The 27,828-nt window shown below is 58.2% G+C and overlaps 2 protein-coding genes across 3 annotated transcripts in view; both read left to right on the plus strand.

Annotated features, from left to right (window-relative positions):
• On the plus strand, positions 1 to 27,633 carry MMD2 (monocyte to macrophage differentiation associated 2). 2 transcript variants are annotated; one of them, XM_037057903.1, is made up of 8 exons: positions 1 to 158; positions 14,433 to 14,514; positions 15,411 to 15,571; positions 16,200 to 16,274; positions 19,819 to 19,920; positions 20,655 to 20,724; positions 22,033 to 22,190; positions 27,379 to 27,633. In XM_037057903.1, exons 1-8 carry the CDS (start codon positions 112 to 114, stop codon positions 27,503 to 27,505), a joined length of 822 nt encoding a protein of 273 aa, XP_036913798.1. In that variant the 5' UTR covers positions 1 to 111; the 3' UTR covers positions 27,506 to 27,633. The 2 variants fall into 2 exon arrangements, with proteins under 2 accessions (XP_036913798.1, XP_036913799.1); XM_037057904.1 differs by lacking the exon at positions 27,379 to 27,633 and having other exon boundaries at positions 22,033 to 22,491.
• The window catches only part of RADIL (Rap associating with DIL domain), a 49,066-nt gene continuing 43,380 nt past the window's right edge, over positions 22,143 to 27,828 (plus strand). Inside the window, exon 1 of the mRNA XM_037057898.1 lies at positions 22,143 to 22,190. The gene's annotated coding sequence lies outside the window, so the exon portion shown is untranslated. The remainder of the gene's footprint in view (positions 22,191 to 27,828) is intronic.

Below are 27,828 nucleotides of genomic sequence, written 5' to 3' on the forward strand. Positions count from 1 at the left end.
CACTCCCGCCTACCTGCTGCGCCCGGGCCCCGCGCCCTGCGCTCGGCTTCCCCGCGGGCTGCCAAGTTCGCCTTCTCTGAGCCCGGGCTGGACGCCGATGGAACCGCCGCGATGTTCGCCCCGCGGCTCCTGGATTTCCAGAAGACCAAGTACGCGAGGTGAGCGGAGAGCGCGGGGCGCGGGGGGTGCGCGGCCACGGCGCTGTCGCTGTCCCTGCCACCTAGAGCTCGCCAGCGGATAAGGGGACCCTAACCCGCCGCGGGAAGCCAGAAACCAGACACCGAGGTCTTTGTCAGCGTCCCCGCACCCAGCTTTGCGCCCTGGAGCCCGTGAGCGCGGGTTCCCGACCCCCCTCCCTTAGCCGGGTGCCCTGAAGCGAGTCTCTACAGCTCCCACCCTCCGAGTCTCTACAGCTCCCACCCTCCGTTTCCAGGTGGGCAACACGGGGGCAATGAGAGTTCCCACACTTGGGATCCCCGCGAGGATGAAGTGAGATGATCCTTGGAAAGCACTTTGCATTGCGCCCGGAGTGGTCACTCAGTGTCTGTCGGCTTTTTTGTTAACGATCCAAGGAGTTGGCTCCTGTCCCTCCCGCCAACATCACCCCTTTTCCCCTGCACCTCTCCCATCTCCCCACGCTTGTACCCCAACCCCACCCCTGACCCCCTCCTGGCAAGTAGGGGGTAGGTGCGCTTTGCAGGTGGGGAAACTGAGGCTGAGGACCCAGGAAGAGCTGCCTGTGGCCTTTTCACAGTGTGAGGTCTGTGGTCCCCTGAGCCTCACTGTCTCCTCCTTAAATGGGGATGACAGATACTCCCAGGGGATGGCCCAGTGAAGGCCAGCCCCTGGCTTTGATGCCTAATTAAGGGGCAGCAGGGGTGGGGAGCACAGTCATGAAGTTCCTCTAAGAGTTTGGGGAGTGGTGGGCTTACCTGAGAGCCAGCTTGAAAACCCACCCCTGAGGTTGCCCCTCAGCCCCTGGGGTCTGGGCAGGACAGACGGCCCTGGGAGCGCAGCCTGGGCCTCTCCTCCTTCCCTGGCAGCCGGGTCTTGGAGGGGACACCCATCCTGCCCGCCCTGCACCTCCTACCTTCCCGCTCAGGTCTCCGCCTCCCAGCCCGAGTGGCAGGGGGTGAACCTGAGCCATGCTGGCATTGTTTTGAGATCCGCATCCATGTGGCTCTTTGTTGAGGGTCCCTGGTACCCCGAAGTTTCTACGAGTTCTGGTCAAATTGAGCACAGCTGACCCCGGAGACCCTCACTGAGCAGGACACACAGGGGCAGGGACGGTGGGGGCAGGGCTGGTCCTTCCCCCTCAGGCTCACTCCCCATTTCTTGGGGGGCTGGAGAGGGTGTGTTCTGAGTGTCTCCTTCATCAAGTTGGGGAGTCCCCTGGGAGAAGGGGCCACACGGGGAAGGACCTGAGGATGGGTTCCTGCAGATTGTCTTTCGGTCTGAAGGTGGGAGGCGCTAGCTGCACAAATCCCAGGGGTCCTATAAGGTGTGCACACTTGGACTTTCAAAGTCCTCCAGGGTCCTGTGGGCCATTGTCACACGCGAGTTGGTGGAGTGTTTGCCCGAAGGGGAGGAGAAGCCTGGGCCGGAGGCAGCAGGCGAGACAGGCGGGGAAGGACCTCTGCAGGCTGTGCCCACACCTGCTGTGCCATCTCGGGTAGGTGTCTCCACCGCTCTGGGCCTCAGCTGGTTGATCTGCCGAGACGGGAGGGTTGGTCTAAACGGCCTAGATCCGGCCACAGCGGCTGCTCACTCTGGAACCGGGCTCTCCAGTTGCGCTGGGGCTGGCCCTGGACCCATTCTTCCACGCCTGGGCGGATGCCCCTTCCATCGGTGATGAGTCCGGTGAGGAAATGGAATCACGCGTCTTCTTCCTTTTTTTTTTTTACGGCAAGTCTTCAAAATCTGGTGTGTATATTTTACTTACGGCCCACCTCAGGTTGGACTAGCTGTATTTCAAGCGCTTAATAGCCACAAGTGGCTGCTGGCTGCCATATTGAACAGGACGAAAATACTCTTCAGGGCGAGAGATGGGTGTTAGTCTCTGTCCGTTCTGGAGGCTCGAACAAAGCTCCACAGCCCCGGGCAGCTTTCACACGACAGAAAATTGTTTCTGGCAGTTCTGGAGGCCGGAGGGCTGAGATCGGGGTGCCTGCAGGGTGCGTGTCCAGCAGGGGCCTTATTCAGGGCTGCGGGCTGCTGACTTCCTGTTGTGTCCCCCACCCACCCCCCGCCCCCGTGGTGGGAAGAGAAGGTGAGGGCTCTCTGGCCTCTTCTTATAATCCCATCCGTGGGGGCTCCATCCTCATACCCTAATTATGTCCCAAAGGTCCCACTTCCAAATACCGTCATCCTGGGACCTGGATTCCAGCATAGGATTTTTTGGGGACCGGGAGGACACCCATATTCAGGCCTTCACAGTGTTCCTGGTTTGATGGCATGTTTCCTCCCTGAGCCTCAGTTTCCCCGTGAATGGTCGGGCCGGCTGATCCTCCAGGGTCTAACCTAGAGTCCTCTCATGATTTATCTTCATCGAGAAAACCACTTACCGTAAAGCTGTGGGAGTTAAAGGGAGAGCAGTGTTGGTGCCCAGCTGGACGGACCGACTGATGTGGAGAGGCCGGAACGGATCTGTGCATGGGAAGACTTTGACTTTGGCAGAGGCGACGAAGCTGATCCAGGCAGGCAAGGATGTTCTGCTGAACAAACGGGAGACAATTGTTCATCCGGAAGGAAATGGCGAGACTGGAGCTCCACCTCACACCACACGGAAAAGGCACTCTTGGCTGGATCAAAGCCTTGGAAGTGGAATTAAAACACAAACAAGCAAAAAAACAACAAACCTTGAAAACTTTTACAAGACATGAAAGAATCTATTTGGGACTCTGTGGTAGGTCACGATTCCCAAAGGCACGANTTGAGGCGGCTGACTTCCTGTTGTGTGCCCCCCCCCCCGCCCCCATGGTGGGAAGAGAAGGTGAGGGCTCTCTGGCCTCTTCTTATAATCCCATCCGTGGGGGCTCCATCCTCATACCCTAATTACGTCCCAAATACCGTCATCCTGGGACCTGGATTCCAGCATAGGATTTTTTGGGGACCGGGAGGACACCCATATTCGGGCCTTCACAGTGTTCCTGGTTAGATGGCATGTTTCCTCCCTGAGCCTCAGTTTCCCCGTGAATGGTCGGGCTGGCTGATCCTCCAGGGTCTAACCTAGAGTCCTTGCATGATTTATCTTCATCAAGAAAACCACTTACCGTAAAGCTGTGGGAGTTAAAGGGAGAGCAGTGTTGGTGCCCAGCTGGGCGGACTGACCGATGTGGAGAGGCCGGAACGGATCCGCGCATGGGAAGACTTTGACTTTGGCAGAGGCCACGAAGCTGATCCAGGCAGGCAAGGATGCTCTGCTGAACAAACGGGAGACAATTGTTCATCCGGAAGTAAACGGCGAGACTGGAGCCCCACCTCACACCACACGGAAAAGGCACTCCTGGCTGGATCAAAGCCTTGGAAGTGGAATTAAAACACAAATGAACAAACAAACAACAAACCTTGAAAACTTTTACAAGACATGAAAGAATCTATTTGGGACTCTGTGGTAGGTCACGATTCCCAAAGGCACGAAAAGTCTACACCATAAAAGAAAAGGTGGGTAAACCAGATTGCATTAAACGTCAAGAGTTTCTATGCATCAGAAGATGCCGCGAAGAAATAAGAAGAAAAGCCGCACGATTGAAGGACGTGTTTGCAACCCATTTGACCAGCAAGTACTAAAGGTCCCGAATATACAAAGAACTCAGTGAGAAAGAGACAAATGAGCCAATAGGGAGTGTAAAGACGGTCACTTCATGGAAGAGGAGACACCAGCAAACGGGTCTGGCACGCTCCCACTGGTGAGAAAGGAAATGGGAAGTGAGGGCACAGGGAGAGACTGTTGTTCCCATGCAGCAGGGACGAAGTGTGGCAACACTGTCGTAGCGCTTCGGAAAACAGAAGTTACCGTGCTAACGTGGACCCGTGCATGGCGTCCCCTTCCAGCGTCTCCCCAAGAGAAACGGGGACAGGTGCACCAGGGCCCACGGGAAATGGCGGGCACCGTGGAGATGTCGAACAGACACGGTGAGTGATAGCAAAACCCCGCAGGCAGCCTGACTCCGGTCACAGAGCGCTCAAGGACCAGCAGACCAGCTGCACCATTGAGAATGCAGAGGAGGTGAAAAGCCAGACAATGGTTATGGCAAAATCTGGACAGCAGTTACCTGTGGAGGAGGGAGGGACGAAGTCGAGGTTAGGAAGGGTGCACAGGGTGCTTCTGGGTCCTGGCAGCATCCTGATTGTTAACTTGGAAAGAAAAACAAGCTGGATTCTAAGTGCCTGAGAAGATCGCATAGTCTCTTGTTCCCCGGTGGAGACTTAGGTGCCCACACCACACTGCAAGGGAGGCTGGGAAGTGTCGTCCGGCCACCTGGGTGTGTCCCCTCCTGCCTCCCCCAGGCCCCGAGCCGCTCCTGGCCTCTGAGTAGGTACCAGTCAGAATCTGTTGAGTGAACACTGGCAGTGTGACTCTGGGCTAGCGAATTAACCCCTGGGGACACCCGTCCTCTCTCTTGCTTAGTGCAATGTGACTTTGGACAGGGGTCGTTAGAAAACCACATTGTGGTTACCCTCCAAGCAGGAGCGCCTTGGAGAACATTCTCTAGATCATGGCAAGTGTACGTAAAAAGAGTCCAGAAACAGTGACCCTTCCCCCTTCCATCTCGAGATTGTCCCTGTGAAACCCGTGTCCCCCCGGCTGTTTTTGTTCTGCTCTAGGGCTAGCCTTTTATCCTGAAGCTGACCTTGTGACCCTTGTCGCTTTTCTTGTCTCTCTGCACCCTCCGTTTCAAGTGCCCCCACAGTCCCAGTCATCGCCTCCCCCTGCTGTGTTTTATCATCCCCCATGTTTGGACCCCGAGGTTGTCCCCCAGATTCCAGCTCTGTAAAGAACTCCACGGGGACACCCCCAGGGAACGCACCAGGGGAGGGGAGAATTCCCTGTGTGGACACATACCCGATCCATGGTCATTTCTGGGCCGTGTCCCGTGGGCCCCAAGGTCCGTGTGATGTCTCTGACCTCCCAGTCTACCATGACCAGGTCAAGGTTTCTATGGCGCCGTTCTCGCTGTGGGGACTTGGAGTTCCTCCCGAGGCCACACAAAATTGGGTGCCGGCTTGTTCCACGGGGCAGTGCCCCTGGGAAGTGGCGGGAGCATGGGGCTTGGGCTTCGATTCTGCCCTCCTCTTTGCTGGGTTCTCTTGGGCAAGTGACTTAGCCACCCAGCCTTGCTTTCGTCCTTGTAAACAAGGCGAATAGGGGGGTGGCAATGCCCGGGGCAGCCCTGGTAGGCCTCTCCACTCAGGTCCCATCCTACAGCTTCGTGTCCCTTCAGAGCCACTCAGAGCCGGTCCTACTCCAGCTGGGGCTCCGAAATTCTGAAGGGCCCTGGCTCTGTAAACATTTTTTGTTCTTAAGGTGATGCAGATAACCCTTGTGAAGCGTCCCCGGGGGGAGACGAGGTTGTCGCTCTTCCATGGTGGTTATTTATGTCTCAGTTCCTGTTGCTACGTACAGTTTGTCTTCTTCCAAAGAGGGTTTGAGGCAGTTTGTAAAAAGGAAGTTTTTCAAGGTGCACGGGTTTGTCAGAGGCACCGTGCATCTCCGTGAGGCTCGCTCTGCCGTCTGTCTGCCGGTCTTCTCGGGCCGGGGGAGGGGTGGTGGGACGTCTGCCTTGCTGGCTACCAGTGGGGCTTCATGGAGTCGGGAAGGGTGATCCCAGACCACGAGCCAGGCCCCCGAGGGAAGTGTTTTTACACATCCTGTCATCGAATCCTCAGCCAGCCTCTGCGGATTAGGGACCCTTTGATTTCTGTTGGGTTGCTCAAGGTCGTAGAGCCAGTGGCAGGATTCGCACCTGGGTTTGTCCCGACTTGGCCCCTCTGCCTGCCACACATCGGGGGGATAGTAACAACCACAGTCACCACGGCTGCAGAGTGTGGGTCTCCTGCTCTCCTCTGCTCCCTGCCAGACGGGAGCAGTTCTGCATCTCCCGGCTGCCCTTGCCCTTCGGGGGCTGACAGGCTCTGGGCCATCGCCCTCTGGGCCCAGGCGCCCTCAATCAATCACTGGCAGGCCCGCCCCGAGCATTCTGGGGGCCGTGTCCCAGCAGAAGCCCAGGTGCTACGTGTCTGCATGTTGAAAGCTAAATAAAAATCAGGCTAATAAGCTTTCCAACAAAATGGACCCTGTCTTCCTCCTTGACAAATACACTTCCGCAGTGACAGAGTTGAATACTGTGAGACGGAGGCCATCACGGGACTGAAGGCGGCCGGTGTCAGAGACGGCGGAGCCCAGGTAGTGGTCCGCATGTTTGGGCATTTGTCGCCGGCCGGCAGTGCGGGGGTTGAACATGGGCAGTGCGTAGTTGAGCATGGACATGCGCACTCCATGTTAGTCATTGTGGAGAGCATGGCGTTGATTTCTTCTTGACCTCGCTGCGGCAGAGCCACTGTTCCTGAGATTCGAGATTTGCACTTGCATCAACAACCATCATTTAAGTGGTACCGTCCAGTACTGCAGCATGAGTCGCCCATGGCTACTTTAATTTAAACTTATCAAAATGAAATAAAACCGGAAAGCTTGTGCTCTGGTCGCACCAGCCACATTTCAAATGCTCAGTAGTCACGTGTGGCCGGTGCTACCGTGTGGGACGACACAGCCGGGTGGCATTGCCTTGCCTCAGAAATTTCTCCTAAAGAGCACTGAAGAATTAAAAGAAAAAATATAATTTAAAAAAACCCTATGACTGTAAATTAAAGGACATGTTAAACATTGAAAAATGTAAGTGATTTTTATTCTAAAATATCCAAGTAGTTTTGTTAGATAGAAAAGGTGAGATGCAAATTAAGATGACTGAGTATAAAATTTAAAGTCAGAAAGTATTTAAGTAAAGCCGACATGTATTTTTTATTTTTTTTAAATCTTTAAAAAAAAAGATTTTATTTATTTATCTTTAGAGAGGAAGGGAAGGAGAGAGGGAGAGAAATATCAATGTATGGTTGCCTCTCGTGCGCCCCCTGCCAGGAACTACATCCCCTGATGGGAACCAGCCTGCAACCCAGGCATGTGCCCTGACTGGGAATCGAACCGCGATCCTCTGGTTTGCAGGCCCGCGCTCAATCCACTGAGCTACACCAGCCAGGGCTGTATTTTTTAGATTTTATTTTTTAGCTGATATTTATTTATTATTAGAGAGAGGGGAAAGTAGGGGGAAAGAGAGGGAGAGAAACATTGATCAGCTGCCTCTCACACACCCCTGACTGGGCGCCTGGCCAGAGACCCAGGCCTGTGTCCTGACTGGGAATCGAACCAGCGACGCTTTAGTCTGTAGCCTGGCACTCAGCCCACTGAGCCACACCAGCCAGGGCAGAGATGTTTCGTTTTAATTTGATTTTTTTGCAAACGTCGTGGAATCTCATTCTGTAAAAACAGGAGCATCCACGTTGGGAGTGTGAAGTCCGTCTCGTCGCCAGCGTGAAGACTGGGAACCACGCTCTGGCGAGGGCAGTCCCTCCCCGCTCACATCACAAGGGCAGGGTGACACGAATTTGCCACCCTCTCAGGGTGCCGCCCCGGAGATGTGCCTGGGGAACGGGGCTCGTGGGGAAGAAACGACCGCTCCTTCAATAGCAGGGCACCTGGACTCGTTGTGGAACTTAGAATGGAGCGCACTGGGGGCCCGTGGGACCCCGAGCTAGACCCGGGCAGGGGTTGACAGTTCTGCTCTCTCCGGGGCTGCTCCCTTGTGTGCCTGGGCGACCCCAGGTGTTCACTCCCTTGTCCTCCTCGCGCTCCCGTCTGACTTCACCCTCAAGGCCGCTGCCTCGCACAGTGTCTGCTCTTTCCTAACCTCGGCTCCCTCATCTCCATCTGCATCCCGTGTACTGTGCTTTAACCACCCCCTCCAACCTGGAGGCAGTGGAGAGAGCAGGTGCCTCTCCTCCAGAGGACTGGGGGGGCGGGGAGGTGCACCGTGGGTGGCTTCTGCCGTCAGACACCTGGTTTTGCCGCAGCCCCCACCCCCAACCCCGCTGCCTTGGCTGTGTGACGTTGGTCATGCCACGTGGCCGCTCTGTGCCTTCATTTTCTCTTCTGGAACATGAGAAATAATAGTGGTACTAACCTCACTGTGTTGATGGGATCCCTGAGTGTCAGTTTCCTATTCTGTCAAATGGGTAGAATAAGAGATCACCGCCTCCCCCCCAACACACACACACACTGTAGTGGTTTGGGGAACTGCAAGTGCCTGGCCAGGAGCTCACCATGAGTGCGCCAACGGTGTGCTGTTCATCCTGACCCCTGTGGGGGCGCCCTTGAGCCGGCTACTTCAGTCCCTGGGTCCTCCATGGCTGAGCGAGGGGTGTACTTGTGCGCCCCCAGGTGGCCTGGGTGGTCACAGAATCAGCGGCTCTGAAAGAAGTGGTCGTGGCAGACGCCCTGTGCTTCAGTTTACACCAAGGGAAGGGCTCATCTTGGGGCTAAATCCCTGCTCCCTCGGGTCCACTTTTCGGGGACCCTCCCACAGAACTGTCACCAACCAGATGGCGGGGACACTGGAAGCTGAGAGCGGGCTTGGGGGCTGCTGCGGTTCTGATTTTGAGAATTACTGTCCTGTTGGAGTCGTTAGCTGGGGCTGGAGCGGGAGAGGCAGTGGGGCTGGTGGGGACGGCGGGCACGGCGTGGTCCGGTCACGTTGAGGTCAACCACATAGATCACACACCCCACACCTGGGACCTCTGACTGCCCCACGGGCAAATCTGCCTTCCATTTGTCCGCTGATTCATCAGTAATTGCTTCGGCCCAGCGGTGCCAGGACTGACCCAGGTGCTGGGGGCCTAGGGCTGACCAGGACGGAGCTCACCCCTGTCTTCTCGGAGCTCATGTCCTCGTGTGAGCATGCCGACAGCTACATGCTGGAGCCTCGGGTGGCTGTGTGGCCAGATGAGGCGCAGAAGTGTGCAAAGCCAGGGAGACAATGCTTTCTCACTGTGACTGCTGGGAGGACCATGTGAGGAGATGCAGGTACACTGGCCACAGCGGTGCCCATGAAGTGACCTGGTACAGAGGGGCTGATGCGCGGGGACCTGTCACCCAGCAGCAGCAAGGCGGTGCTTGCTGCTCGCCTCCTCGGCCGCAAACCTGAGCTGACAGGTGTGCAGGAGCAACGGGAGGCGGGATCTCTTCAGCAGCCTTGCAGGAAGGCGCCTGCAGACTCTTCTGGGGATAGTCCCCCTTTCCAGGTGTGTCCCGAGTCCCCGCACTCGGGCAGGTCCTGTCCCTTTGCTCACCATTCCCCAGCCAGACCACAAGATGCTTGGAGCAGGGGTGTCCCCAGACGTGGTCCACGGGTTCGTTGCTCAGTCCCACCAGGTGCACACCTCCAGGGGGCGCCTTTCATGTGCCATGTCACCCACAGCTTGGCTGTGCCAGGGTTCTTCTGACCTGGCGTCCAGTCCCGCCTCGGCCCTCCCCGCCCCTTGCTCTCTCCCGGGGTTTTGGTTTTCATTCCAAGTGGCACAGGCCCAAGGGCTGCTTTTCCTCCCACTCTGTTTCCCAGAGACTGAGCCAAGATGCTGTCTGCCTTCCAGGAGCCGAGAATTCATGAATGGGCACAGAGAGCCCCCCAGGGCAGGCTGGAGAGGGGGAGGCTCTGAGCGCTGGGGCCAGCTTGGCCCTGGCTGTCCTTGCCCCTGTGAGACAGACAGACAGACCCCCCTTTGTCTTCTGGACAAATCTCTGTCAGTCCTCTGTCCTGGGGGTTCAGGGCTGCCACCACCAGGCACTGGCCCAGCCCGGAAAGAGTGGCAGCAGAGGCTGTCCCTGTCCTGTCTCATCGAGGACCGGAGGCCGGCTTCTCTCTGGGAGCTCGGCACCCGAGCCCAAGCCGGGCGGGTGGGGGCGGGGAACTGCCGGAGCCTGAGGCTGGGCCTGGCTGCTCCAAGACCAAAGGGGGGGGGAGCAGAGGGGGAGCTGCTGGGGCTGGAGGGAGGCCCAGATGGCAGGGACAGGTGCAGACTGATGGGGTCCAAGAGCCGGCCCCCCCTGGGCCCACCTGCTGCTCCGTGGGGGGCCTCGGTGCGGAGAGCCCACCGTAAGGGACCCCAGACCTCACCGGGCAGGTGCCTGGGTCCGCCCCACCTCTTTACTGGTTGTGTCTGCGCAGCGCCCTGGAGGGGCGGGGGCCTTTCCGCCACAGCTCACTGACTCACTGTGCTGGTGGGACCTCTGTTGTCATCCCCAGAAACCGCTCCACGCCCCCTTTAGTCCCTGCCCGGCCCCCAGGGCCTGCCACTGTCCTGACATCCTCCGAGCCTCCTGCTGCCAGTTCTTGAAGTTTCCACACCTAGAACCGAGGGGCGTGCACTGTCGTTCCGTGCTACACCTGTGGCGCGTCCCCGTGCTGGCGTGCGGTGCGTCCTCCCACTCCCACTGCGGTCTGGCGTCCACCCCAGGCACCGTTCACCTCCACCCTGCCCTGTGGGGGCATCTGGGGACCTGCCGGGACTCTCTCTGGGGCCAGCTCCTCCCCTCCCGACTCCGATGGGGCAAGTGTGAGAACCTCTGGTCTTGAAAACTGATTTCAAACACAGACTTTCCTATTTAACATGTCTTTGTTTTATCTGATTTTAAAAAATCACTTAAGTAGGAACAAATGAGCACCGTAGCCAGGGAAGCAACACAGAATACAAAGAGGAAAAAGAGGAAATATAAAGAAAAAAGCAACGCTTTCCTCCCTCAGCCCCCAGTCTCGCCTCGGGTGCTCCCCTCCGAGCCTCCCGCTTTGCCAAGTCAGCTGACTGAGGCTGTGTGACCTCGGGCAAGACACTTGTCCCGGCTGGATTCACCCGTGTCTCAGGAGTCTGTCTATTCCAGAAATTCTGGAGGGTTTAAAGGCTGGACTGTCCCGTCATGCTGCCTCGAGTCCGAGCGACTTAATAAATGCTCCGAGAGGAGGGGTAATTCGGTTGTCGGGGGCCACCTGTGGCACCCCTGGCTCTGTGTCGGCCCAGGTGGAGGGAGGCAGGTCACGGCCAGTCCCCTCGCATGAGCACTTGTGGGAGTTCCAGGGCAGGAGCCACCTTGTGGCGGGGGGGCCCTCCAGGGAGAGGGGAGAGGGACGTGGCCAAGAGTGTGCAGGGGCCTGGAGGAGCGAGAAGGCAGCTCCGGCCCAACCCGCGTGGAGGTGTGAGGGCAGGGGTCAAGGAGGGCATTCAGAGGAGGGACACTTGGCCTGTGTTCTGAAGGCTGAGAAGGGGGACAGGGACTCTTCAGCGGAAGAAACGGAGCGTGGGCGGCCGGGAGGCAGGCTGGCTGTGGGCTTTCCTGGGGCGAGGGGAAAGGGCAGGGTGCGCATCAGGGCTGGGGCACCGGAGAGGCAGAAGCCCCTGGAACGCGGGGCCTTCCAGCCCACCCAGAAGTTGGCGTGTTTGCTCTCGGCCCTGGCGCAGGCACCTGCGCTCGGGGGTCTCATGGGCTCTGCCTCGGCCCACGAGGCCTGGGGGTCTGGTGCGGACTTGCGGAGGTGGGAGGGTCTGGCAAAGGCCCCCAGGGGCTGCATGGCCCACTGGCCCACGAGGCAGTGAGTCCAGGAGCAGGGATAGAGGGCTGTCCCTTCCCCTCCTTTGCCACCAGAGGCACAGCCACCACCTGGGGAGGGTGCCCAGACACACCTTGTTCTGGAGTGCAGACAGACGCAGACCCTCTCCCGTCAGAACCATGGACAGGGGCTGTGGGTGCCCTGGGACGATAGCCCGGGAGTCAGGAGGTCTGGGTGGCCACCTTCCCCGCACCACCTCCCAGCGCGTGGCTCCACTCCGAAATCGTTCTGTGAAATGACCGTTGTGCTCTCAGCCCCCCTGGGTGTGTAGCATTGTCCTGAGGTTCCTAGAGGAGGAGGCAACGGGGAACCGCTTAAGCCAGGGCCCGCCTGCCCTGTGTCCCCCGCAGACATCGCTGACCCGCCGCTCACTCCTTTCCGAGGGGCCCAGGTTCACACATGCACAGGCTCCTTCGAAACCCGGCCCTGCAGGTCACAGCCTCAGCCACCCCATCAGGCTGCCACATGAGCGGGGTCCTGTTTGCTGCCCCCACTGAGCCCGGAGGCCCTGGGGGCCTGTACGAGTGACATCGTATTGTGCGGATGGACCATGTTTTGTCGACCCATCCGTCTGTTTTCCACGTGATTCTTAATGTGCGACCAAGATGGAGAACCGCGGGCATCTGCTCCTGGAGCCTGAACTTCAACTTGGAATGACAATATCTACTTTCAAGGGCTTTAAATGGACGCTCTCCTTGACGTGCTCAGAGGGGGCGTGCACCGGGAAGCACACGGTGCCTGGGCTCTTTTGGGGAGCCCCCAGGGAGCGGTGAAAACAGTGCCATCCTTTGAGCACTGCTGTGTGTCAGGCACCTGTGTGGGCTTGTTTTATGCCACCTGCAGGCGAGGTAATATTATCTCCTTGACAGAGAAAGAAGCTGCAGCCCAGAGACGTACAGTAAGTTCCCGTAGGTCACACAGCAGCTCGACCAGCTGTGCCTTGCCCTGGGGTCCATGCCTCTTCAGTTCAGGAGGGGAATTGACTCTCTGGCCTCGCCTCCCTGCCAACATCTGGCTCTGGGTCCCGGCTAAGTTTGGACCCCGCCGTGCAGAGTTGCCTTTTTACCCATCACATGCGGTGGCCACGTGGTCACCTAATAAGCAAAGTGACCACAGGCGGGGATTCTGTTCTCCAGAGGGGCAGAAAGGCCCGTGTCCCTTCCCCACATTTGACCAGCTGTGGCCTGCTGGAAATGTCCACTCGGCCAGGGGGAATGGACATTGTCCCTCCGTGGGGGAATGGACACGCAGGCCTTACACATCCGCACAGCGGACTGTTCTCAGGATGGAAAGGAAGGCCCCGCCGATAGAACTCGGTGAATCTCACAGGCAGGGGGCTGCACTCAAGAAGGCAAAGGCAGAAGGCCATGAGGAAAAAAGGAAAAAAAAAAGAGAATGGAAAGGTGGAGAATCATTGCTGGAACTAGCCCTGCTGCGTTGAGGAAGGTCCGTGTTCTTGTTGTGTAGAACAGGTGAGTTTTCAAGACGATCTGAGTAGACAAATGAGAGCACCCCCGTGTGGTGGTCGAGACAGTTTCCTTTCGCCTGAGCGTGTGCTTGGCCTGCACGCAAGACATTCTCTCTTTTTTTTTAAAATATTTTATTTATTTATCTTTTTTAGAGGGGAAGGAAAGGAGAGAGGAAAGAAACATCAATGTATGGTTGCTTCTCGTGCATCCCCTGCAGGGAACTGGCCCCTGCAACCGAAGCATGTGCCCTGACTGGGAATCGAACCGCGATTGTCTGGTTCGCAGGCCCGTGCTCAATCCACTGAGCTACACCAGCCAGGGCAAGACATTCTCTTTAGACGTCAAAAAAAAAACAGGCTTGGGAAACAGGCTTGGGGCTCCTGCAAGGCTCCGTTAACTAAGCGGCCTTCTGGAGGAAGCAAGGTTGTGGGGACGGAGAACAGAGCTTGGTGACTGGGGTGCAGGGGGCCTGGGGCCAGGGGCCCTGTGGGTGTGTGCGTTGGCCCGGGGCGGGGGGGGGGGGGGCGAAGGATCCGCTCTTTGTCTTGGCTGTGGTGAGGGTTCCATGACTCTCTACCTTTAGCAAAACTCATAAAGTTATAGCAGAAAAAGAGAACGTTTACTTACGTGAATTAAAAGGAAGCGAAAACACAAATTGATTCACTGTCCTTTTAAAATGCTGCCCAGAGGTTCACGGAGAAAGAATTGGGCTGCAGACCATGGGAGTCAAGTGCTTGGTTCTCGCAGGTTGTGGGAACTGGGTTTCTTGGGCGTTTGCCCCAGCCCCGGGCCCTGTCCGCCACCGCCACCGTGCCCCCCCCCGCCCCCCCCCCCGGCTTTCCCTTGCTTGCCTTTGTCACTGCTGGACATTTAATACCTGCCACTGCCTGGGGGGTGGGGGGAACAAGGAAAGTTTTGTGGAGGCCAGAAATAAATGAATAATTGCCCATTCTGGGTCGCCACGGCAACCGTGACATCACCCTCGAACCCGTGTGGCTGGCAGGAGGGGCTGGCATCCTCCACCGCATGCCGGTTGCAGTGAAAAAAAAAAAAAAAAAAAGAACAGGGAATGAAGCGAGTGCGGCAGCCCCCAGTGTTTGGCAAAGTGCGCCGGGGATGTAATCGAGAGTGAGAGGGGGAGGGGCAGGTGGGGAAGGGGTGAGCGGGGAGCAGCAGGATCCCAGTCTTCCCTCCCTGGGGGCCAGGTGTTTAGGCCTCCTGGCCCAGCGCCCAGGAAGGGTGCCTCTCCTTCCAGGTTCATGAACCACCGGGTCCCCGCCCACAAGAGGTACCAGCCTACGGAGTACGAACATGCTGCCAACTGTGCCACCCATGCCGTGAGTGCACTCCTGGGGGCTGAGAGCCGAGGGGGGGCACACGCAGGTCGAGGTGGGGGGCGTGGCAGCCTCTTTGCCGGCTCCTCAGCCTGGCGTGGCCGTGGGGAGAGTGAGCGGCAGGTCTGAGTGCGCCGCTCTGCTGTGGGGACGGCTCGGACTTCCCAGAAGGAACAACGGCGAAACCCGGATTTGAAGAATGAGGGGTTTGCCCTGCAGACGAGGTTGGGGGGGGGTGTTTGCTTCAGAGGGACCGCTCGTGTGGCAGCATAGAGGCCCAAGGCAGCGCGCTGCGCCCGGGGACCTCCAGGCCAGGGTCTCCAGGGACGAGGAGTGTAGGGCAGAAGCCGGACTTGCTCCTTGAAGCAGAGTCTTGGCTCTCTGCTTCTCTCGATCCACGCTGCCCGGTATGGCAGCCCCTGGCCTCGTGTGGCCCTTGACATTGACACTGAAATCAATTCAAACGGAATAAAAAATTCTTTCCTTAGTGGCACAAAGCACATTTCAAGTGCTCAGTAGCCACATGTGCCCGGTGGCTCCCAAATGGGACAGCAGCGCAGGTTGTAAGGACAGTCCCACCCTGGCGGGTTGACCGGTGCGGGTCTGGAGTCGAGGGAGGGCTCTGCCCTGCCCTGGACCCTGAGCTGGAGGCGGCCGGACGCTGTCCCCCCTCCTCTTCCAGCTCTGGATCATCCCCAGCATCNAAGCACATTTCAAGTGCTCAGTAGCCACATGTGCCCGGTGGCTCCCAAATGGGACAGCAGCGCAGGTTGTAAGGACAGTCCCACCCTGGCGGGTTGACCGGTGCGGGTCTGGAGTCGAGGGAGGGCTCTGCCCTGCCCTGGACCCTGAGCTGGAGGCGGCCGGACGCTGTCCCCCCTCCCCGCCTCCTCTTCCAGCTCTGGATCATCCCCAGCATCCTCGGCAGCTCCAATCTCTACTTCCTGTCGGACGACAGCTGGGAGACCATCTCTGCCTGGATTTACGGCCTCGGCCTCTGCGGGCTCTTCGTGGTGTCCACCGTGTTCCACACGGTCGCCTGGAAGAAGAGCCACCTCAGGTACCTGCTGCCCGGCCCTCGGGGATTGGGCACGTGGCACGTACTTGGGGGACCAGGGCCGAGGGGGGCCGGGGGGGGGCAGAGTGTGGTGCAAGGATGCCCAGCACTTCCTGTCCTGCACCGGCCGGACTCTAACTCCCTTACAGCAGCTTGGGGAGCCTGGGTGATGGCCTCCTTATTTACAGCAGAGGGGGCGGAGCCCAGAGAAGGGTGGGGACTGGGTCCAGGCCGTAGTCCCTTTACCCGGCCCCGCTGGGGCTGGGATTCGAACCCAGGCCTCTTGGCCCCAGAGTCTGGACATGAAACCACAATGCCAGACTCCAGAGGGCTTTTAGTTGGACACATAGTTTGATAGTTTTGGCACTTTTTTTGGCCACAGAATTTTCTCATCATTGGAAATCTGCTGAGAAGCCCAGTATCTGGAATAGAAATGCAGAGAGAAGGAGAGGAGGTTCCTCGGTGGGACTCCCGGGCATCTCTCTTTAGCTCCTTGGGGGGTGGGGAGCCTGGTTTGAAAGCCACAGCTCTGGTCACTCAGAGACGGGGAGACTGAGGCCCCAGGGTGGTGGCTGGATGGAGGGGCCGGTGCCACCCCGGCCGGCCTCGTGACGCCGCCCCTCTGCCCCAGGACGGTGGAGCAATGCCTGCACATGTGTGACCGGATGGCCATCTACTTCTTCATAGCGGCCTCCTACGCGCCCTGGTGAGTACCCCGCGGCCCCATGCCCGGCCGGCCGTCCTCCTTTCTCTCCCTGGTTTGAACGCTGACTCTGCGTGGAGGAGCGAAGGTCAGGGGCCACCTTCGCCTGGCGCTCAGCAGCGGTTTCTCGTGCTTGTCCAGAGTTATTTTGTGCATGAGAGTGAGTGCGTGGAAGCACGTACGTATGGGAACACCTCTGTGCACAGGGCACACTTACAGTGAGTGTGTGTGTGTGCCACTCTCCTCCCGCCTCGGTACAACGGGAAGGGTGCCCTTCACTCCCGTCCTCTTAGTGACACAGCTGGGACGTCTTTCCACGTTAGCACGTTGGAGAGCTCTTCATTCCTGTCGACAGTGGCGGGATGCCCCCTGGCCACGCCGTGTCTGTGGGTGTGGATGGCGTCGGGAGACCCCACTCCTCTGCCATTGTAAGGAGAGCCATTCTTGCTTGCCCGAGTGTGTGGGTCCGTGGGCCAGAATCCGATGAGATGGCTGAGAGGCGACCTGGGTGACCTGCAGGGACAGCAGCTTCGGACAGTCGAGGCTGATCTTTGTGGGATAAATTCCGAGACCTCCGTAGACTTCTGGGAGGCAGGGAGTGGGCCCCAGTGACGTGGTGAACGTTTTTGCCAGGTCACCCTCCACAGCTTGTGCCAGGTTAAATCCCCCAGCCAGNTGTGGGTGTGGATGGCGTCGGGAGACCCCACTCCTCTGCCATTGTAAGGAGAGCCATTCTTGCTTGCCCGAGTGTGTGGGTCCGTGGGCCAGAATCCGACGAGATGGCTGAGAGGCGACCTGGGTGACCTGCAGGGACAGCAGCTTCGGACGGTCGAGGCTGATCTTTGTGGGATAAATTCCGAGACCTCCGTAGACTTCTGGGAGGCAGGGAGTGGGCCTCAGTGACGTGGTGAACGTTTTTGCCAGGTCACCCTCCACAGCTTGTGCCAGGTTAAATCCCCCAGCCAGTCACTCAGGGTTATCGAAAGTACTGGAATAAGGAATGCCAAGCTTCAGGTCACTCGTTGAGACCCTGGGAGCCTCTGCAGGGGAGAAGGACCTTCCCGCCTTTGACCGTGCGCCATGTGGCCGGGCAGTGCCGGGGGTCAGCACACGGAGATGTGGTCTGTGGACGAGGGTCTGTGACAGGCCAGTGAAGGCATGGCGAGGTGGGCCTGTGTGGGGAGCTCACAGGGCACAGCCCTGGCGTGGGGGCCTCAGGAGGGCTGCCTGGAGGGGGTGTCCCTCTGAGGCGTGGGGAGCCACAGCAAGGTTGGCTCCACATTTGCACAGGGAATCGTTATTTTTCGCTGTCCCAAACGGGACCTTCTGCTCCATTTTATCAGCGAATAGATCTTGTGTACACAAAGGCAATTGCTTTTTATTGTTCATATATATTTTAAATTTAATTATTTAAAAATTTAAAGTATTTCTATTTGCTTATTTTTAGAGAGAGGGGAAAGGAGGAAGGGAGCGAGAGCGACATCAATGTGTGGTTGCCTCTCCAGCGCCCCCTTCTGGGGACCTGGCCCACAACCCAGGCATGTGCCCTGACTGGGAATGGAACTGGCCACCCTTTGGTTTGCAGGCTGGCACCCAATCCACTGAGCCACACCAGCCAGGGCCAAATTTATTTTTAATTGTATTTTTTCCATTACCATTTCGAAGGTGATTGTTTTTAAACACCTTTTATGTGGGTGCGCCTTCCCTGGAGAACATGTGACCACGAGCATACATCTCAGCGACATTTCACACCCTGCAGCTAGCACCCAGATGGTGACACAGAGCAGCCCCTTGTGCCCTGAGTCCCCCTCTCCAGTCACCATCACTTCCCCAAGGGTGACCGCAGTCCTGACGTCTGTCTTCCCATAGTGGTTTCACCAGACTTTGACCTTCGTAGTAACAGAGTCATCCTTCTTTTGGACGTTGCTGCTCTCGCTCGACGTCTGGTGAGGCTCACAGAGCCATGTTGCAGGAGCTGGTGGCGGCCTTGGGAGCAGGGAGGTGCGGAGGAGGCTGGACAAGGGCCCAGGAGAGACGTGGTGGGGACCTGGGCCCCGGTAGTGGGCACGGACGTTGACAGGAGAGGAGGGACAGGTGGAAAGATATTTCCGGAAACCGAGTGGACCCTGATGACTGACTGAAGGTGGGGGAGAGGAATAAGGAGGGAACAGCTGGGGTCCCGGGAAGTGTCTCGACCTCCACCAGGAAATTAGTGACTCTGAGGAGTGCTGGGAAGTCGGTCCTGCTGACTGTCTGTCTGTCTGTCTGCCTGGAGGTATCATCCGACTGGCCCAGCCTGGGCTTCAAGAGGACGAGACTTGCCTCTCTCCTGACAGTCCTCATGCTGCAGGTGGTCAGGTGCCAGGTAGGCAGGCAGACGAAGACTTCTAGAAGTCTGGAAGGTCCTGGGGGAGGGGCACAGCTTGGGTGGGTGGGCGGGAGGCCCCAGAGCGTGCCAAGAGCAGAGGCGAGACGCCACCGGAGGGGCTGGGCCCACTGGTGAGGGGCTGGGCTCACGAGGGAGCACCTGCAGGTGTCAGGAGCCAGGTAACCTTGGGGCTCTTTTTGGGTGTCGATGAGAAGAGTCAAGCTGGGTTTTGTGCTCTGCTGTGGCAACTGTGACATAGATTTCTAGAGTGATCCTCACTAGCCTCCCCTTTGCTGACTGAATGGTGTCTGGGTTTCTTCTGTTCCTAATCCCTGGCTGTGGCCACGGAGCAGCGGCTCTGGGTTGCCCTCTGCTGGTGACTGAGGATACGGCCGTAACTCCTTCTGGGACTTTGGGTCTCACAGCGAACACTGGGGTACAGGCCAAGGTGGGCACAAGTGTCTGGTGTGTGACTTGCTCAGGAGGACGACTCAGCAGAACTTGGGGCTGACTGGATGGGGGGGTGAGAGAGAGAGACCGAGGTGCTCTGTGGGGACTGGCTTCCTGGTTGGCCACCTGGGGGCCTGGTGAAAAGGGGACAGGCTGTGTAGAATTATTTTTTGTTGTATCCGTCTGGTTTTTCAGCTGTTTTCCCCAGAGCTCTGGAGCGTCCCGGGGACCACCGAGGGGCTGGGGGCATCTGGGCTCCCCTGTCTCTTCCTCAATCAGAAAACCCCATTTTTGCTTTTATTTTCATTCTTGGCAGATCGGACTTACACAGAAGCTTCCTGCGTAGTGTCTTGACTTATAGAAAAGGGTGTTGTCGCAAGAGCGTGGCCTGTGTGGGCAAGAAACGGCGTGGCCCTGGCTGGACCCTGGAGCCGGACCAGCGGGGGTCACGGGCTGTGCACACGTCTAGGCCCCAATGGGCTCCCCATTCAGACGCCTGCTGGCCCCACATGCCCTCCCGCTTCACGCTGGGACACCCGTTTGGCTAATTTTCCTCTAATCATTGCTCCTTCTGTTATTGCCTCTGCACATGTCTTCCCACGGGAGCCCGTGTTGTGCCCGGCAGCCACAGCAGATGGATCTGCTCTGGGGTCAGCTTCCGGGGTACGGGCCTGCCCTGCAGGGCGAGGCCCCCGTGTCCCCTCAGACTGTGCCCTCGGCTCTCCCCAGGCTGAACCTTCGGGAGCTGGGTCCCTGGGCCTCCCACATGCGCTGGCTGGTCTGGATCATGGCCTCCGTGGGCACCGTCTATGTCTTCTTTTTCCACGAGAGGTAAGGCGGCGTGGGGGGCTCAGACAGCAGGGCAGCCCTCGGCGGGACAGGAGACCCCAGGTGACCCCGGAGGCGTGAGGGCACAGCTCTGCCCGGCGTCCCAGTGGACGGCCACCAGGGCCACAGCCCACAGGGTCGGTTTGAAGAGTTTTTTCTTTTTTTACAAGACACTTGCAGGTTCCTGGAGCCAAGGAACAGTGTCACAAGTGACCTGCCTTCCCTAAGCCGTGTCGGCAGGCACAGAGGAGCGAGCGGCTCTGAGTCCTCTGGACTCCACTTACTTCCATCCTGCCCAGTGGCATGACGGGAATGACTAAGTGGGGGCATGAACAGGGCTGTAGAGGCGACGAAAGCAGTGACAGACCCCTGGGCCTCCAGGGAGGCAGTAGGTGTCAGCTGATGCAGCTGCTCAGGTCCCTGGAGCGGAGGGCCAAGTCCTGGGGGTGAGCGTGCTGGGATCAGATCCTTGTGTCTGCCCCGGCTTGAGCACGGGTGGTGCCCACACACTTGCTGTGCCCGCTTTTCCAGTCCTCGAGTGTCTTTCACGGATGTGGAAGCTGAGTCTCAGAGAGGGAAGGAGTCCTGCCCAGGGTCGTCCAGTCCTGCCAGCAGCTGCTGGGTTCAGCCTGGTGACATCTCAGCCCAGGGAGTGCTCTTATGCTCGCGGTCAGGGTGTCTTCTCCTGCCCGGCCAGGGGCCTGTCCTGAGGCTGAGGGGGCTTCTCTCCCCTCGAGGTACAAGCTTGTGGAGCTGCTGTGCTACGTCGTCATGGGCTTCTTCCCTGCCCTGGTCATCCTGTCGATGGTAAGTCCTGCCTGTGCAGCTGGGGCCTCACCTCTGCCTGACTCTTGAGAGTGTCAAGTGCAGCTGTCTCCTCTTGACAGAGAGGAGGGGAAANTGGGTGCAGCCTGGTGACATCTCAGCCCAGGGAGTGCTCTTATGCTTGCGGTCAGTGTGTCTTCTCCTGCCCGGCCAGGGGCCTGTCCTGAGGCTGAGGGGGCTTCTCTCCCCTCGAGGTACAAGCTTGTGGAGCTGCTGTGCTACGTCGTCATGGGCTTCTTCCCTGCCCTGGTCATCCTGTCGATGGTAAGTCCTGCCTGTGCGGCTGGGGCCTCACCTCTGCCTGACTCTTGAGAGTGTCAAGTGCAGCTGTCTCCTCTGGGAGAAGGGGAAACTGAGGCCCCATGTGTCTGTGTGACTCGCCTGAGGAGGCAGTAGAATAGGCAGGTGGCCCCCGAGGGCCTTGCCTCCCTGATCCTCAGTTGGCCCATCTGTCAAATGGACACAGTAACTCAGGCACCAAGGGTGCTCATCTTGGAGGGCGGGGGCGCCTTCTTTTTGCTTACTTTTTTTTTTGTTTATTTTCTCTAAAACTTTCTGCGGTGGGCAGGTATGCCTTTTCAAAAATTATGATTAAAATAGACACACATTTATGATTTCAACCATTTTTAAGGGTCTGGTCCAGTGGCACTGAGCACACTCACACTGCTGTGCAGCTGTCCCCACCATCAGCTCCAGAACGTTCTCACCTTCCCAACTGAGACTGTGTCCCTGTGACACACTCACTCCCCTCCCCCTCCCTCAGCCCCTGGGAACCTCCGTTCTGCTTTCCGGCTCTGTGAATTGGGCTCCTCTCTCGTGTGAGTGGATCACACAGTGCTGGTCCTTTGCTGACTGATTATTTCCCTGATCCGTGTCCTCGAGGCTCGGCATCTTCTTCCTCTAACGCTGAGTAACGCTCTGCTGCCTGAAATGACGGGACGACGCCCTTGCGTCTCTCTGCGGCCCTGGGGCCACTTCCGCCTTGGGTGGTCTTAAGCCTGAACGCAGGATTCATTTTACTTCCTGCTTTTGCTTCTTTGGGGTTTTACTTTTTAGAAAAGTTAGGAAGCTCTAAATCATTCCTTGAGAGTGTGGTGGAAACCCGTTCCACAGGAGAATCGATTCAGGGAGATGGGGCGACTCCATGGGGTTGAGACGCCCCCACCCAGGACCCTGGGCTGGCTTTTCGTGTGGGTGTGGGTGTGGGTGTGGGTGTGGGTGGGGCGGGGGCCGAGAGCTCCCCACCTTGCTGCCTGCTCCTCTGACCTGTGCCCCACCCTTCTCCGACAGCCCAACACCGAGGGCATCTGGGAGCTGGTGGCCGGAGGGGCCTTCTATGGCCTGGGCACAGTGTTCTTCAAGAGCGACGGGAGGATCCCCTTCGCCCACGCCATCTGGCATCTCTTTGTGGCATTCGGTGCCGGTACCCACTACTACGCCATCTGGAGGTACCTGTACCTGCCCAGCACCCTGCAGGCCAAGGTGTCCAAGTGAGGTGGCCCAGACTGCACGGGACACTTGGGCTTTTGGAGCAGAGCATCATGGGAAGTGTTTTTGCAAACTTTAGCCCAGAGTGCGGGGCCCAGGCCCTTCTGCCCTCCCCCGGGGGAGAGCTTTGGATGGGCCCTAGGTTACTTCTGGTGACAGCCACGCTGTCCCTTGGGTCCTCAGTGAGAAAGACAGCATTCAGTCACAGCTGCGGAGGAGAAATTAACCCTGTAATGCATTTCTGTTTTAGACAGTGTCTCCTAATACAATGGACATTAACATCGTCGGGAAAGGGCACAGGCGTTGTCCTGCAAATTGGGCAACGACGGGCCAGTACGTGCTTCTCACGGTCCCGAGAAACCGAGCAAGGGGTCTGGTGGGTTGTTTCTACCAGGTGGCCAGGGCCTCCTTCTCTGCTACCAAAGTCCCGGCTGGGGAATGTCCCCCTGTTCGGGGAAAGTCACCCGGTTTATAGATCAGGGATGGTGGAGATCTGTGACCATGGCAGACATTACCAATCAACTGCAGCATGGGCAGTGTCAGAATTCTCAGCCTGGTGCTCTGGGCAGACATGACCAATCACCTCAGTACTCATGATGGCACCACTTTCGCCTCACCTACTGGTGTACCCTGTAGTCAGAACATGCCCAGGCCAGGTTAATGTCCCTGTGGGGGGGAGTGTTTGTTTTCACTCTCTCTTGTTCCTTTTTGGAAACTCCTGGAGTGGGCAGGGTGGGGGCCGTGGCGGGACAGCAGGTGCACACCCTGAGCAGCCCCTGACCAGCTGTGGTCCTTGGTCCAGAGGAGGGAGCAGTTGGGGGTGAGAAGCTGTTCCTTGGCCATTTCTTCTCATGCCAAAAAGATCCAGGGGAACTCTGAGAGGCCCTCATGGGAGTGGCAAGCGCATCCGGGAGCTCGCTTGCTCGCCCCAGACTCAGGGTTTGTGATGCTGTCGCTCAGACTCATGCTCCGTGCCAGTGAGCGGCCCTGCGGGAGGGAGGCCTCGCTCGTCTGACAGAACCCGGTGTGTGTCTGCGATCTGCGATGCCCCCACCTCTGGAGCCCCTAGAGGCCCCGCTGCAGGCCAGGGCGGAGCCAGCCCTCTGTGCCCAGCACACGGGCGTGCCCTGGGGAGGCCCAGGCTCAGGCCCAGCGCCAGATCTGAACTGGAACCTCAGTTCCCCCAGATCAAGGATCCGTGTCAGGTCAGATAAGCCTCAGGCTACAGCTCCCAGTGAGAGCTGGTCGGGCAAAGACAGGATGCCTTATGCCTAGTTCTAGTACATTCCAGGGCATTCAGTGCTGTGGCCTATGAATCCCATGCATCCAGCCAGTATTAAATCACCTGATCTGGTCCACAGACAGGCGGGTCCTGAGTGGGCAGAGGCCTGGGGGATAAGCTTTGTCTTCTTACCTATGTGTGTGTGTGCGCGCACACACACACACGTGTGTACATGTGTGTTTACACATGTGTGTGCATGCACGCAAACACACTGGCATGCCCAGCCCCCGGAAGCTGCCTTTGTTTGGTGTATCTGCCCTGCAGTGCTCACCAAGTATTTCCCATCAGTGGGGTCACGGCTGGAGACAGGAGGGGAAGCCAGGGGGTGGCAGGCTGGGGTGGGGACACTGTGACTCCACCTCTGGGCCTCAGGCCTGTGTGGTGGTAGTCCCTGGAATGATGTTTAGGGGACCTTCCAAGGCATGACACCATGTAGGGCTGAGCTGACAGTCCAGCCACCTGCATGCTGAGGGGACCACAGCTCAGTGCTTGGGACACTGACCTGGGACTTTCCTGGTGGCCACTACTGAGCTCCTTATCTGGTACCTGCAAGTCTTGTGCCCCCTCTTCTGGGCCTCTGATCTGGCATGTTCCCCAAGCTCCCCCTTTATGCCCCTGAACCTTTTGAGGAGGGGCTGGTTCGCCCCCTCATCCACCCAACCCCTGCTCACCCTTCAACGCCCTGCTCAGGAGCCTTCTGGGCTGCACACTGGACGTGTGGGGTGGAGAGGGCGCGGCGCTGGAGGTTCAGACACCACCTCCCTCGTGCTGTTGGTCCTGAGGCTGTCACGTGCTAGGGCACTCCAACAAAGCGGCGGTCAGGACCCTAGGAAGTGGGGCAGGGGGTGGGGCAGCTGGCAGCCGACTGGCCTGTGTGACACTCTGGGCACTTGGGCAACTGCTCCTGAAGTAGGTGGGGCAGCATGGGAGGTAGGGGCAGGTAAGAGGTTAGAGATGATGGCAGGGGCAGGTGAGGGCAGGTGAGGGCAGGGGCCCCAGCAGCGGGCTCACACCCCAGCGTCGCCTCTCCCAGCGCCCGCTGTGCGCTGTGCGGCTGGACAGGCCTGGAGTTGATGGCTGCCTTTGTTAGTTTCTCAGTGAGGGTCTGGGCAAGCTGGAGCTTGCCCGGGGCTGTCTGGGGAGGGAGCTAAGCCAGTGCCATGGGGCTGAGCTGCCTTTCTGCCTCGGCCGGGAATTGTGCGGATGGTGGGGGCAGGGCTGGTGCCCTTCTCCCCAGCAGCCTGGGGGGTGGGGGTGGGGGTGGGGAGCCTGAGGAAAGCATGGGGCAGGGGTGGAGACGCAGAGATGGAAACTGCAGACTGGCCTGGGCAGGTGTAAAGCCACCTTGGCCGTGGCCTGCACGCGGCCTTGTACACTTTTACATCCTCCTCTTTCTACTTTTCAAGCACTTGGCCTTCGGTATCACAGGCCCTTTGCGAGCATCATTTTTAAAATTGTGTTGAGCGGATGCACCACAATTTACTGAACTAGTCTTTTCACTCAGAAGATATACATCTTTCTCTAGCTACTTGTTGTGAGAGTTTTTTGATGTAATTTCCCCCCCAAATTTCATGCAATTTCTTGAGGCCGCACAAAGCAGTCGGCTGTCCGTGTCACTGTGTCACCTGCCGTCACTGGATGGATCACTGCCGACAGCGAGTCCCCGTCCCCGGCCCTGGGGGCACCTGGGTCCCGCCAAGGAGCGGGTTTATCTGGAAGGCTCAGAGCAGTGAACCCCTGCATGAGGCGTGAGCCAGGTGCCCGCTCTGCAGGCGGTCTGGTCGGCCTGGTGGACGAGGGAGGTGTGGCTGCGGGCCTTTGTGATGATGACGGGACCTCGCCCCTCTTCACCAGCGTGGCAGGCACGGAGGGCGTGCACAGTCACAAGAGTGCGTGTGCCCATGTCCATGTTCTAGTGTGTTTCTCCCGAGACACCTGCAAGATGAAATGATTGTGCCCGTGTTATGTGGGAGACGGGGACTGCTCAGAGAGAGTAAGTACGTGACTTGTTCGGAGTCGTCCAGAGGCACAGGGAAGGGTCTGGGGTCTAATTCACAGTCCTTGGGTGTCGCATCCTCCCTCCTCCCATGGCCCTGGGCTCTTCTGCTCCCCCAGAGCAGCCGGGGGTGGCATTTGCTTAATGTCCTTCTGGGACCTGTGGCTCCTGACCTCAGCCACCCCACAGGGGCCTGAGGCTGACACTGCTGCTGATATTCTCTGCGGCCACCTTTGGGAGGTCACCCAGGGAACTGGCCAGGGATGGACTCTTTTCAGGGGGCAAGGACATCTGTGCCCAAAGCCTCCTGTGGGGCCTGGCAGCCCTTGGGCCCTGAGCACTGGGAACGCCCTTTGTCAGTGGGGTTGACTGGACGGGAGAAGGCTGCAGGCCTGTCCCGTGTGGTGTCCGTATTCGTACAGACAGCTTTCCCACCCGCATTGGCAGGGCGAAGGGGTCTTCAGATACCTTAAGAAGGAGGTATTTAAAAAAGTATAGGTCTGAACAAGAGAAGTGGCTGTTTTTCTCCATGTGACATTTTGGGGTGAGGATTTGGGCCCCGCTGGGTCAGGGATGGCCATGACTGATAACTTCAGGTCTGCGTGGCTCTCTGCCCACACGCCCTCCTCCGGAACAGGTCTGGGCAAACTTGGCTTCATGATGGGCTTTCCAACCGACTTTCACCCTCGTGGTGGGTTGGGCAGGGTGGGGCACCCTCCCAGCTGCCACCCAGAAACCTACATGGGACGGTGCCTGGGCGCCCTGGGACCTGCCCATCCCGTCATCTGGGACCAGGTTCCAGGGCATGGGTCTGCTGTCCTCTGTTTATCCCCAGAGATCCGTGTTTTCCAAGCCTTTTTGGTCACACCGCGGTCCCAGTTTATACAGCCATCATAAGAGAGGACCTGCCACCCACCTGCCTGTCCAATCTCACCCTGTCATCTTTCCAAGTTGCTCGTTGCAGCCCCCAAATGACGTTAAGACCCACGGGTGGGTCTGAACCCTCTGCTCTAGAAACCACTTTTGCGGGGACTCTCCTGGACAGCCACGGACACTGGTACCGGGTGCTCAGCGCCTGCTGTCTGGCAGAGTCAGCATGGTGCCATCCTTGGGAGCCTGGGTGCCCTGAAGCCCTGTGGGGACAGCTCTGGAGGAAGAAACTCAGAGCTTCTGAGGATCTGCCTGCTTAGGGCCTGGCCCCCTGGGGAGTTCAAGGGCAGCTTCCCAGGTCTCTCGGGTTGGTGACAGCCCCGTGCTCAGGGGGTGGATGGTCATGCTGGGTGCCCTTCAGGCCGGGATGCGTGTGGGCATCTGCTCAGGCTGGCTGGGAGGGCAGGAGGGGCAGAGCGGATCCATTTGGGAAAGGAACCGCCCCGGTTTGGGGATGCGGCTCTGCCTCTGTGAGAACTTCCAGATTCCACCCTCCGAGTCTGCACAAGTGGCCGCCCATCCTGTTCCCCCGGCCAGGTGTCCCGGGGTCCAGCCGAGTTGTGCAGGGGCAGCCTCCTGCTGCCTGGGAAGGCCTTCCCTGGGGGACACAGGGGCTCTCATCATCTTTGATACTCACTTTTAGAGACCTGTCATGTCTCCAGTGCTTGACAATGGCATTGGTGGCATGACTTTTCAAAAACGTCCTGCTGGCATTGGACTCTTCCTGTATTTGTGAGATTGCTATTTTGTACGATTAACACAGTATTTGATAGACATTTGTATGAAGAATAACCCTGCCAGTACATGGCACTGTCTTTGCTGGGGTAGAAAGAACTCCAATAAACAAAACTTCGAGAGGCCTCACTCTTGCCCAGTTGTCTTCTTAAAAACAACTGTTGTCAATTCTCTTCCGTAAAGCCAATCTTTCTGTTCATTGTAGAAAACCTGGACTATCTCGAAAAGCACACGTAAGTAAACAACACTGGGGTAGCTGTGCAAGAAATGACTCTAAACAATGGGGGCGTCACACAGCACTCAATGCCACATGTGGCTTCTGTCCGTCATGAATTTGGAGTCCGGTCCTCCGCTGGAGGACTGAAGGGTCGTGTGCTTACCGGTTTGGGGGTGGACGATGGCAGCTGGCTCACACCCTTGCTGGTGAAGCTGGCCAGATACTCTTAAAATGTAGATTTTAGCCCTGGCTGCTGTGGGTCAGTGGGTTGCGTGCAGGCCTGCAAACCAAAGGGTTACCAGTTCGATTACCGGTCGGGGCACAGGCCTGGGTTGTGGGCCAGGTCCACCGTACGGGGCGTGTGAGAGGCAAACACACATTGATGTTTCTCTCTCTTTCTTTCCTCCTCCCTTTCTCTAAAAATAAATAAGTAAAATC

The sequence above is a fragment of the Sturnira hondurensis genome, unplaced genomic scaffold (genome assembly GCF_014824575.4).
Source record: "Sturnira hondurensis isolate 20B ecotype Veracruz unplaced genomic scaffold, ASM1482457v3 Scaffold0009733, whole genome shotgun sequence".
In the NCBI taxonomy this organism is placed as follows: Eukaryota; Metazoa; Chordata; class Mammalia; order Chiroptera; family Phyllostomidae; genus Sturnira; species Sturnira hondurensis.

Excerpts from the sequence above, each read along its gene's own strand:
- MMD2 (XM_037057903.1), top strand. The coding sequence starts at position 112 with ATGTTCGCCCCGCGGCTCCTGGATTTCCAGAAGACCAAGTACGCGAG. Across the intron at positions 14,515-15,410 it reads CCAACTGTGCCACCCATGCC|CTCTGGATCATCCCCAGCAT; the intron begins GTGAGTGCACTC and ends CTCCTCTTCCAG. Across the intron at positions 16,275-19,818 it reads GCGGCCTCCTACGCGCCCTG|GCTGAACCTTCGGGAGCTGG; the intron begins GTGAGTACCCCG and ends GGCTCTCCCCAG.